At 32.3% G+C, this 12,526-nt stretch overlaps 1 protein-coding gene across 1 annotated transcript in view; it reads left to right on the top strand.

Moving 5' to 3' along the window:
• The window catches only part of BMP5 (bone morphogenetic protein 5), a 159,379-nt gene that overhangs the window by 59,333 nt on the left and 87,520 nt on the right, over positions 1-12,526 (top strand). Inside the window, exon 2 of the mRNA XM_051997182.1 lies at positions 1,659-1,851. Coding sequence (XP_051853142.1) covers positions 1,659-1,851 — 193 coding nt within the window. The remainder of the gene's footprint in view (positions 1-1,658; positions 1,852-12,526) is intronic.

The following is a 12,526-nucleotide window of genomic DNA, read 5'->3' as shown; positions in this document are numbered from 1 at the left end:
TATACTCAAAAAATGTATTGATGTATCAGTGTATTTTATTTCTTGTTTTTTTTTTCAAAAAACAATAGTGTCCATTTTATAATGAATATATAATTATCTCCATTATAACAAAAGTTAGGGTTAGAAGGATTATAGAAGATTAAAGAAATATTGCAATCTTCATTAATAGAGAAAGCACTAAAAGTAGAGGGAGAGGAATCACAGATCCATGAAATACCCAACTATGTGAGTTATACTTGACACTGAAACTTAATACCATGGCTAATGATATCCAACAGTTCTATGAATACAGAGAGGACTAGCAAAGACATCACATCATTTTAAATGAACCCAGGGTCAGGCAGCCTGTTTAGTATTTATTTGATACCTATCAGATTCTGTAGTCTGTAGAGGGCCTGCCATGTTGTCTGAACCTAACCCAAATCGATTTAAGTGTATCTGAAGCCAATCCACTATTGCACAATAACCTCTATGTAACAATCTGCCCAACATGTAGCATTCTAATTTCTTCAACATTTTAAAATTCCCTTATGTTCCCTGAGGAGGAAATGTTCCCTGACTTCCGCGGTAGTTGCTGGTAAAGTTGTTTTCTCTTAGTTAGAGAGCAAATAAACATTTTTTTTCACCTAAGAAGGCAGCATGATGTCATAGAAAGAATATTGATTTGGTAGCTGGATATCCTGGGTTCACTTTACCTCAGGCAAGTCATTTAACCTGTCTATAACTCAGTTTCTTCATATGTGAAATGAAGGGACTGGGGATTGGAGTAGACCTTCTCAAAGTCCAGTCCTAAAATCTTGGTCATGTACATAAATAAAAATACATCTTGAGCAAATTTGATTTGCAGAGCAGAGGTAGAAAACCGGTCTTCTGCTAGAAGAGGTAGGAAGGCTATAAGATACAATTCTGACTATAGAAAAGAAGCTTTGGGGCTTTTTGTTTGTTTATTTGGGGGATTGTTTTTGTGTCATGGATCTCTTTTGCAGTCTGGTAAGAATCTATGCAGAATAAAGATTTTAAATAATTGAAGGACATACTAAAATTCAGATATTGATTAATAAAAATGAAGATATAATATTTTACAATACATGTCCATGAACCTCTTGAAATTTAAATGAACTGGGGTAGGAGCTAAGAACCTCCAATATAATGAATATATTTTCATTACTTAGTCTCTTTAAAAAATTTTATATCAAAGTATTTGTGTACATATGGTAACTCAGGTAGAAGCTTTATGTTCCCTTTTTCCCCCTACATGGTATTACTGAATTCTAACTTCACTTGTAATTCCAATTGCTTCCTTCATATCTGTTTAATTCAAATAAAGTTTGAGATTGTCCCATGCGCTTTCATTTGGTCCATATTTCTAATTACTTTACAACATTCAACTTTAAAACTTTTTTGGATATTCTTTCCATTCAGGTTCCTGGAATTTGTATGAAACCACAGAGGTTTTTTTTTTCCCTTTTGAACTGAAGACTTTTGGCTTGTGGAATTTCCTTTAACTGGAAGCATGTCTGGCTTTGTGGTTTTAGTAGTTGCCCAGTTTTTATATCATCCTGCTTGTTTGTTTTTATATTTAAAGCTGTAGAATTTACCATTAATTGCCATATTTTTAAAGGGCTCATTTTCCCCCTTTCTTTCTTCTTTTTAAACAGTCGAAAGAGACAAGGATTTTTCTCATCAGCGAAGGCACTATAAAGAGTTTCGGTTTGATCTTACACAAATTCCTCATGGAGAAGCAGTGACAGCTGCTGAATTCCGGATATATAAAGACCGCAGCAACAATCGATTTGAAAATGAAACTATTAAGATTAGCATATATCAGATCATCAAGGAATACCCAAATAGGTATATTTATTTACTTATTCATTTATTTTTTATTGGGTGGGGCAAGCAACTTCCTATTTTTGAAAACTAATTTGACATTATACCTAAACATCAAAACATCTCATCATGCCATAAATTTACTCATACTGAGAGATCAAATCACATTCCCACCTCCTAAATGATGTGCAGATTCAATCAAAATTGTAAAGGGGTTCAAGTTTATAATTGATGTCCTCCAGTCCTTCCTTTCTTAGCCATTTTCTTTATTCTTTCTTTCATATTACTTAACCATGCTGTCCATGGCTAGGGTCCCAGGATGTGAAATTATCCCTAAATCCCTCCTTCCCCAGTAAAATTCACATTTCTTCAATGCCAAATTACATGAGGACATATGTTAAGAATATTTATGCTAAAGTACTAATTACTAGTAATAATTCCAAGTGTTGTCCTTTCCACGAGAATTGATGTGAGAACATTTATACTACCATAGGATCATAAATCGTAGGACAGTCATATTATTGGTCATTTAGTTCAATCTTCTCATTGAATAGGAGAGGAACCTGACACACAGATTAAGTGACTTACCTAAAGTTTCCCCCCAAGTAGCAATAGAAATAGGATTTAAATTTAGGTCCTCTAACCTCAGACCCAGGGTTCATAGAGGACACCTCTAAAGGACTCCCTCTGATTAGGGCCCTTTGGCCCAGTCTGGAGCTAAACTTCAGCAGTGGAAGATGGCTGTCAGAATCTGATTGGATCAAACAAGTCCTTATGATCTTTCCTAATACATAGAGATACCAATTAACTTTTTTTTGTTGTTGTTCATATGCACAGACACAAAATGTCTATTTATACCCCAAACCCAAATAGGTAGGTTCCAAGGGAATGACATCAACTTAAACATCCCAGTAATAGCTGGGTACTATCACAGCAATGTGAATGAGAAGCTGCTTAGGTCACATGGTATTATGAGCATTGCAAATTATGGGGCACCAAAAGTTATTCAGTAATGATCTATTTCACCGAAACAGAAACAAGTTGCCAGACCAAGATCAGGAGGGCTAATAATAATAGTAAACACTAATATAGTACTTATAATATAACATAATATAATATGTAATATATCTAATATAATATAGTATTATGCTAAACACTGCATAAATATTATGTCATTCAATTCTCATAACTACTCTGTGAGGTAAGTGCTGTTATTCCCATTTTGCAGATGATGGAACAGGCAAACAGAAGTGGTTTGGTTAGGTTCATACATTGTCTGGGGCTGAATCTGAACTAAGGTCTTCCTGCATCAAAAGGCGATGCTCTATTCACTGAACCTTCATGGAAGAAATCCTGCCAATTAATAGAACTTAACCTATATGAGTTAAGAACCCCAATATAAATGAATGTTTATAGCTTTTTCTTTTTCTTTGTTCCTAGCTTATTTGATGTTTTCTGAAACTCTATTCACCCATACCTTGTATGGAGGGAGGTGCATGATTTCCTTGAGGGGTGTAAGACTGCTTTTAGTCTAAATCCCTTAATATCAGCATTGTGGAGGTGGAGGTATTTAAGGGTCAGTGAGTGGTGGTGGTGGTGATGTGGGACTAAAATTATCATCTAACTTATTGTTTAATCATAGCTATTCTTCATGACCCATTTGGAGTTTTCTTGGCAAAGATTTTGGTGTGGTTTGCTATTTCCTTCTCTAACTAATTTTATAGATGAGGAAAACTGAGGCAAATAGCCTGTCTGAAGCCAAATTTGCAGGTAGATCTTCCTAACTCTAGATCTGGTATCCTGTGTAAGCACAATCTCATTAACCAAATCACCCTATTTTTAATTATTTTTTTATTTTTAATATTTTTAATTATTAAAGATTGTAGAAAAGATGAACCTAAACACAAAGTAAAACATACCTAATGCTGACATTTAATTTGGCAAATAGGTGTTGGAAGTGTTTTTGATTTTTGGACCTTTCAAACGCTCTTAAAATCATTCTGCCCATTCTGCTTACATGCAAGCCCTGGTATGCATATTGTATTATTTTATTCTAGTATAGAAAGCTTATTACATGGGCAAAGACCTCACCTTGTTATAAAATGATAATATAATTGTTACTGTAGGGTTGCAAAGAGAGCCTTCCCCAGAGCCAGAAAAATTCAGGTTAAAATCTCTTCTCAGACACATTGGGCAAGTCACTAAATTTGCCCTTTCTGGCAACTCTTAGATTTTAAAGTACTGATCTGCAAAGGTATAAGATGTTTCTTATTCCTATAACAGGTCTAATTAAAAAATGTGTGTGTGTATGCATATGTATGTGTGTGTGTGTGTGTGTGTGTGTGTGTATTCATGATTTTAAAAATTTCATTCCAACATCATTAGTTCTTAGGAAATGGTAGATTAAAACACCATTTTGTTTGTAATGGAGGAAAAACTATATTTTATCACTGCTTATAAATTGTATAACTACATACCCACAGAATTTATACTTAGTTGTACATAATATAAACTACCATAAACCACTATTATAACAGTTGCTACTATATCTTGCCTCTGGAGCAGTTTTTTGATCTCCTATCATAAAAAAAACATTTTCTATGTCCTCTGTGTGACTACCCAGTTTACAGGAAATTGTCATTATTAGTGGTCTTTCTTTGTTTCTCATCCCTTTCTTTTTATCCTCTTCCAAATACCATATCTGAATCCCATATTCACATTTCTAAATTGATATTTAGTTGTCTACCTTCTTTTGAGACTGGGTGTCCCCAAATTATCCAGGTTGAAACCACAATGGTAAATCACAATACCAATCCCACTGCCAATGTAGGAATTTTGACCAGCTCCATTTTAAACTTGGTTTACCTTTCCTTAGACAGTCACTTGGACCCCCACTTCTGGGGGCTTCCAATCTTGGTGCTGGATATAGTTTAGACACCTGATAAACACTTTTGGAAACCAATGCAAACAGGGTTAATGACTTGCCTGGGGTTTCATAACTCCTAAGTTTCTGAGGCTCGATTTGTGAAGGTCTTCCTGATTCACTGTGTCACCTTTGCTGTCTAGTTGTCTAGTCATTTCAACCATGTCTGACTCTTTGTGACCCTACTTGGGATTTTCTTGGCAAAGATACTGGAGTTGCTTGCCAGTTCCTTCTCCAGCACATTTTACAGATGAGGAAACTGAGGTAAATGGAGTTAATGACTTGCCCAGGGTCACACAATTAGTATGTAGCTAATTGTAAGAGTTAAAATCAGGAAGATGAGATTTCCTGACTCTAGACCTTGGGCTGTAGCCACTATGCCACAGAGCTGTCCTACTTCAGCTTAGAGTTTCTGAGTTCAATAAATTCATAAACTTCAGCCTTCCAAGTAGCAGGAATTATAGACCTTCAGTACCAAACTCCATAAGTCCATAAAACCTGATCCCCTTCTACCTTTCCGATCTTCTTACACCTTATTCACCTTCATGTGTTCTTCCATTCAGGGTCAGTGACTTTTTTGCTATTTCTCAAATAATACACTCCATCTTTTATATCTGGACATTTCCACTGACTGTTCCCCATTGCCAAGAATGTTCTCCTTCTTTATCAGCTTCCCTGCCTTCTTCCCCTGCTAAAATCCCACCTTATACAAGTTACTTTTCCTAATTGTGCCTAATGCTAGAACTTCCATTTTGTTCATTATCTTCAATTTATACTGCATATATCTTGTTTGTACATAGCTATTTTCAATCTCTCTTCCCCATTTGACTGTGAGCTCCTTGAGAGCTTTATTTATCACCCTCACCTCTACCTTTTCTTTGTATGTACCATGTTTGATACATTGTAGATATTTAATAAATGTTATTGAATTTCTGACTGACCATACATTGCAGAGGGTGTATGAGGATTTTTTGACTTGATAGGTGATTTTAAATATAGAAAGCCTCTCTGCAATAAATCTGGTAACTTCTAAAGAAGTTATAGTGTGAGAATTTCCTGGAGGTAGGAAGAAGTTAAGTGTTTAACTTATAGTCACACAGTATTACTGTTTGTCATTGACAGTGCTCAAACCTAGGTCTTTCTGGCTTTAAGAACCACCTTCTATTTAGTATACCATGCTGTCTAATGGGGGATGCCCAATATTTAGTCAAGGCAGACCTATATAGAGCCTTCCAGCAGGGAGGTCACCTAGCCCCACTTCATATTATTCTTCTTGAAGTGGGTAATAGGATTCCTCACACTCAGATCTTCTTGAATTTAGGAACCAATTCTGTCTCATATTTTTGTATGTGTATCAGCAATACCTGGTACATAGTAAAAATTTTTCCCCTCTCTCTTCTCTTCTCTTCTCTTCTTTTCTCTTCTCTTCTCTTTCTTCTCTTTTCTTTCTTTTTTTCCTTCCTTCCTTCCTTCCTTCTTTCCTTCCTTCATTCCTTCCTTCTTTCCTTTATTCCTTCCTTCCCTCTTCCCTTCCTTCCTTTCTTTTATTTCCTTTCATGAAACTAACTACAAGGAATCTCTCATTCTTCTGAATTTGTATAGCCTTTACTAATTATCATCAATTTGTAGTCATCATGAATTACTTTTTCATGCTATATTGATAATCATTATCTTGAGGAAAGTGATGTTTCCTGTCTCTGTAATTTCTGCATCAGTCTCCTAAATGAAAAGTGCTAAAGTGGAGTTATAGGACATAGACCTGAACAATAATCTCAAATGTTAGATAGTACAAACCTGCCTCATTTTATAGATGAAAATTTACTAAATAAAGTGCCTTGCACATGGTCACACAAATAGTACATGTAAAAGGAATAATTAGATGTCACATCATTTGTCCCAAATCCAATGCACTTTCCTCTACATGGAATTCTCCCTCCTCACTCCCCTATTTTCCATTTGAAAGTGCTTTTGTCTGGACTGCATCTCCCTTTTATCGTTCTTTCTCTTTTATATAAGAACTCTTTATTTTCCTATATCTTTGAGTTACTTTTTTCCAAATATGTTATTTATTTATTTTTAATATTCTTAAAAAAAAAAAAGTTCCAAATTTTCTCCCTTCCAAACCACACTCCCCATCTATTGAGAAGGCAAGCATTATAATGTTAATTATACGTATAAAATAATATAAAACACATTTCCATATCAGCCATATTTTTAAAAGCAAAAAAAAAGAAAAAAAAAGAAAAAAAATTCCTTCAGTTTGTACTCAGAATTCGTCAGTTTTCTCTGTAGAAGTGGATAGGATTTTTCATCATGAGTCCTAGAACTATCTTGGATCATTGTGTTCAGAGCTTCAGGCTGTATCTCTATTACTAGGATAAAGTATTAAGTGAATCCCCAGTTTTACTTATTTTTTTGGGGGGGAAGAGACTTCTTTATTCTTTGTAACAGGGAATGGCTTCATGAGTAGGAAAAATGAGGCATATATATTTTGGGAAGAAAGGATAATATAAAACAATGAAAAAAATTAATAAAAATATTTAAAGACAAAACAGTGAATAAAGTCAATAGTCTTTCTCACTTTAAAAGAAATGTGAACATTTTCATTTAAAGTAGAATTAGATTAAGTTGATATGTGTGTGCATGTGTGTGTATATATATATATATATTAAATATATAGTATGTGTGTGAATATATGTGTGTTTATATTATCTATCTTGTTACATATCTATCATCTATCTACCTTTATTCTCATTGAGTCTACCATCATATCTTGACAAGGCATGATTTACCTACTATATCTTAAATTTTTAATCAGAAAAATATGAACAACTGATTCCACTTAATTATGTTACTAATATTCAATTAAAGAATATTGGAACAATATCAACTTAATAGATTAGAATTCAGTAGAACTATTATTCTATTCAAAATATGTTTAGCAATTGAAATGGTTTTTATGATGCATTTAAATTGAAAAAAAAAGAAAAACAAACGAATAAGCCACAATATTACTAAACCTTAGAATATTTATTGTAGTGAAATGACTTGTCACCTCCACCAAAATTCTTTAAGTCTTTGTGGACTAACAAACTCCTTATAGATTATCACAGCATTTCAAAATAATTTTGGTATACTGACATTTTGAAGCTCTATTTCCCATGTGAATTAATATAGCTAAGGAAATTGAAGCAAGCCTGTGTATATTGATACTTTCTATCCATTCTTTACAAGATGCTATAATTTTCCTCCTTACATAGTATTTTTTTCTTGAAAAGAGTTAATATGGTCAATAGCATTTCCAAAGAAATTAACAAAATGTTATTTTTTATTTTACCTTCTCTCTACATTTTCCTTTCTCTTCCTTTACTTCTTTTACTATGATTACTATCTCCTTTTTCTTCTTCTGATTACTGTCCTCATTCCAGTGCTCTTCTCTTTTCTTTTCTTTTATTCCCGAAATACAAGGTCAGAGAATCATGGAATTATACCTGGAAGGGTTATCCCGTACAACCTTCTCATTTTATAGATGAAAAAACTAAAGCCCAGAAAGATAAATGGTTTTATAAGATCACACAAGTAGGAAGTTATCTAGTCAGAACTTGGGGGAAAATCACTGGACTTGGCATCAGGGGATAATAATTCTCCCAGTATCTAGGACCTTAGGACTCAGTTTCTTCATTTGTAAAATGAGAGTATTAGATCAGGTGGCCTCTAAGGGGTCTTTAAATTCAAAACTATGATCTTAGGAAAGTCCTAAGTGTTCTTTTGTCCTTTAATCACACTTTTTTTTTTTTTACCTATACCTTATACAACAGAGAAGAGCTTTTGAAAATCTTACTTTAATTTATTATACTAGGAATAACTAAAATTCCATATCAATAATTAAATATTTTTAAATTAAGTATTCATAACAATTTTATATTACATTTTAGATTTTATAGAGTAAAACCCACACAATAATTCTATGGCATCAGTCATTAAAAGTAATTTTATTCTCATTTTACAAATGAAAAACTAATTGGTAATCAGCTAATAAAGTACCTGAGTATAGACCTCCTGATTCTTGGTTCCATTTTCTTGCTACAACATCATATTTTCCTTTAAATTCTGAGCTTAAATTAGGGAAGTGCTATTTACTTTTGCTTCAATTTCCACATCAGATGAAATTAGTAAATAAAAATTTGGTGGATTTTCATTTAATAATCAATACTGAGTATTCCATACTGATCTTTCTTTTTAATTTTTAAACAGATGTGTGTGTGTTTGTGTGTGTGTGTGTATAGATCTCTTCCTCCCCTCCCCCATTTGCTTTAGCATTGATTGTTACCTGGAAAATTTAGAATAATGGTCTACTCTGACTTTAAAAAGCATGATCCTGGGGAAGAAGAGACAAGATGAGAAAAATATAAGACATCCTAGCCACCATAAAGGAAATTATCGTGGAACAATTTTCACTATAATTTTAATTCAAATGTTGTTACAAAATGAATCATTTATAAGAAAAACAGCACACCTTTTTAATGAAATCTTATTGCTCCCTTTTGTTTTTATTTCTCAATGAACCTTTTTCTCTTCACACTGATGTTTCTAATACAAAACAGGAAAAAAAATAGGGGAAAAGCAAGCCTCTTAACTAAAACCAACCAAGATAGCAAAATCATCTGATAGCAGATTCAGTATTCCACATCTTCTTTTAAGAAGAGAGAAATGGTAATCTGTTCTCTGAATCTAAAATTGGTCATTGCAATTAATCAAAGTTTGAATGCATTTTAGTGTTACTTTTGTTTACTTTAAGTGTACTCATGGTAATATAAAATAGTACTTATATTATACTTGGTTCTGCTTACTTATCTCTGAATCATAAGGTCAACAGATTTTCTCATACTTTTCTGACTTCCTCATAGTCATCTTTTTTTCATAAATATATAATCTTCCATTACATTCATATATCACAATCTGTTTAGCAATTGCCCAATCCATGGTTACTGGCTTTGTTTCCAGTTCTTGGTATGACACCACACACATAGTCATACTCTTTCTCACATACACAAAGACACAGAGATATTGCTATGTATATTCTAAAAAAGATGTTTTTTTTTTCTTATGTCTTTGATTTCCATGACCAATAAGTGGATCGCTAAATCAAAAGGTATTAATGGCTACTTTTCACACATAATATCAAACTGTTTAACAAAGTAACCTGCAGTGCATTATTTTTCCTATCTTTCAAAAGAACATTTAACACTTACTCTTTCCAGATTGTATCCTCTTCGCCTATCTCATAGATGTGAGGAGAAACTTTGGTATTGTTTTAATTTATATTTCCATTATTATTATTAACTTGATATTTTTTTAAATAGGGTAATTAGTGTTGAGTGACTTGCTTAGGATCCTATAGCTACTGTCAAATACAAAGCTGTAGTCAAATGACTCCAGGTTCTCCAGACTTCAGGGCCATTGTTCTATCCACTGCACCACCTAGCTGCACCGACTTGATTGAACATTAACTTGATTGTTGATAATTCTTTTTTAAAAAAATCTGTTTATTCTTTTAGCTTCTGATCTGTTAAGGAATAGTACTTGATCCTCCATATTTGTGTGAGTTCTTTATCTCTAGTTCATATCTGGAACTATTCCTTCTAAATCACTCTTTCATTTGCTTCTTGAGTCCTAAGAAAGTAATTGCAGTATTTTTTTCTCTTTAGGGATCCAGATTTAGTTCTGAAAAGTTGGATCAAGGAAGAGAAGATACTTATACTAATGGGCTCCCATCAATATGGGATTACTTATCCATGATTACTTGTTGCTATAACTTAGTCAGATTTTTTGAAAATAGATATTTACTATAGTAGCTTAAAAATAGAAAATAAAACAAAATAGCATCCTCCTTCCAATAAATCTTTGATATATTCCTCTTCTACTAATATATTCAGAAGCCATGTGAATATAGGCTCAAATGAAGAGATATATGTGGCAAGAAGATACCATAAAACTCTTAGCTTCTCGAAGTCCTTTACTTTTCTGGTTAATTAGAATGCACTCTGTAGGCGTGGTGTATTTTTTGCTAAACTTCTTGTATACATCTCTTCATAATATTCAATCCATTCTTGGATCTCAATTCAAATATTCCACTGACAGCAAGAACACTTCTAATCCTCCAAAGTTTGTGAGATCATCATTTAATCAAAGGGGAGATTATAGTGAACTGAGACCATGATCAAGTCAATGCTTCTCCTTCACCAAGTAATTCCTTCTCAGAAATTTTGCCAGAACTGTTTTCTCTTTGCTTATCATAAACTTGATTCCATAATTCTAAACTAACATTTTTTACAAAACTCGAAAGGCAGCAAAAGTCTACCTATTCTAACAACTTCCTACTGCACATAGTGACCACTAATTTATTGAAGTGATCCAGATGTTTTGTCATCTGATAAATGTATCAAGTGAGGAAGAGTAATTGAATGAATTACTTTCTCAACACATATATGTATATATTACATATACTTACAATAGATATAATTTTATAAAAAACCACTTTATGCAAAAATTTTCTAGCTGAACAGATTTTCTCTCCTTTTTAACCAAAATGATTTTGTTCCAGCAAAAGCTTTTTAAATTTTTTGTGGTTCTGAATTGTCCATTGTTTTCTTTTATGGTCATTTTTTTTTTTGGTGAGGTATATAAAATATAACTAATTAATTAAACCTAATTAATTATTAAATCTAATTTAATAAACATTAAATTAAATAAACATTATTAAACATAATCTCCTCTATAAAGCTTTTTTTTTAATTTTTAGGTCACATATACAGTTAAATCTTATTTTAGTTTAAGATTCAGAGCTAAATTTAATTTCTCTCAGATGGCTTTATAATTATTCAATTTCTGCCTAAAGTTATATGTATTTATGTTCTTTTATTTATTGAACATGGAACTATTTTGTTCAGTTGCTTTTAGGTCTTGATTATCTAAATTGTATCATTGATCTAACTTTCTATATATTAACCGATCTCAAACTGTTTCAATAATCTACTGTATCTATGGGCTCTTTATTCTTATTTCTTTTAAAAAGTTCTCTGGGAATTGTAGACCTTTTGTTCCCCCAAATGAATTTTATTTTAATTTAAATAAATCTTTGACCATGTGATTATTATAATTGTGAATCTGTAAAATACTTTAGATGGCATTGCTACCTATAGTGGCATTATTATTATGGTGAGATAGCACAAAAACGAATAATTTTCTCTCAAATTATTTAATCTTTATTTTTGAAAATAATATTTCATGGTTGCATTTGTTTAAATTCTGACTGTGTCTTCAGGAGTTGACATCCAAATATTTTATGAATTTTGTCATTACTTAAAACTGAATTTTGATTTTTAAAACTTCTCTGCTTTTTTTGTTATTTCCTGTCCAAATAATGTTATGTATATTTATTTTTTATTCTGCTACTTTACTGAACTTAATTTCATTGATAAATTTTCTTTTCATTTCTTAAGAAGGTATAAAACTCTTTGTAAACAGAGACAATTTCTCTTCCTTGCCAACATTTATACTTTTTAAATATATATATTTGTTTCTTGCCATAATTTGCATATTTATCATATATATCAAATATAAATCAAATAATAGAGAGGAAAGGGCCCATGTTTGCTTAAGTATAACAGTGTTTACTATTAATGCTTAAATAATTCTCCATTGAAAATTTAAAATTCCCACATACATACACATACATATACATATATATCTTTCTATGTGCTGTGTGTATAGACA

Source organism: Antechinus flavipes, chromosome 4 (genome assembly GCF_016432865.1).
Source record: "Antechinus flavipes isolate AdamAnt ecotype Samford, QLD, Australia chromosome 4, AdamAnt_v2, whole genome shotgun sequence".
Lineage (NCBI taxonomy): Eukaryota > Metazoa > Chordata > Mammalia > Dasyuromorphia > Dasyuridae > Antechinus > Antechinus flavipes.
This window is presented reverse-complemented; position numbering and strand designations above follow the sequence as displayed.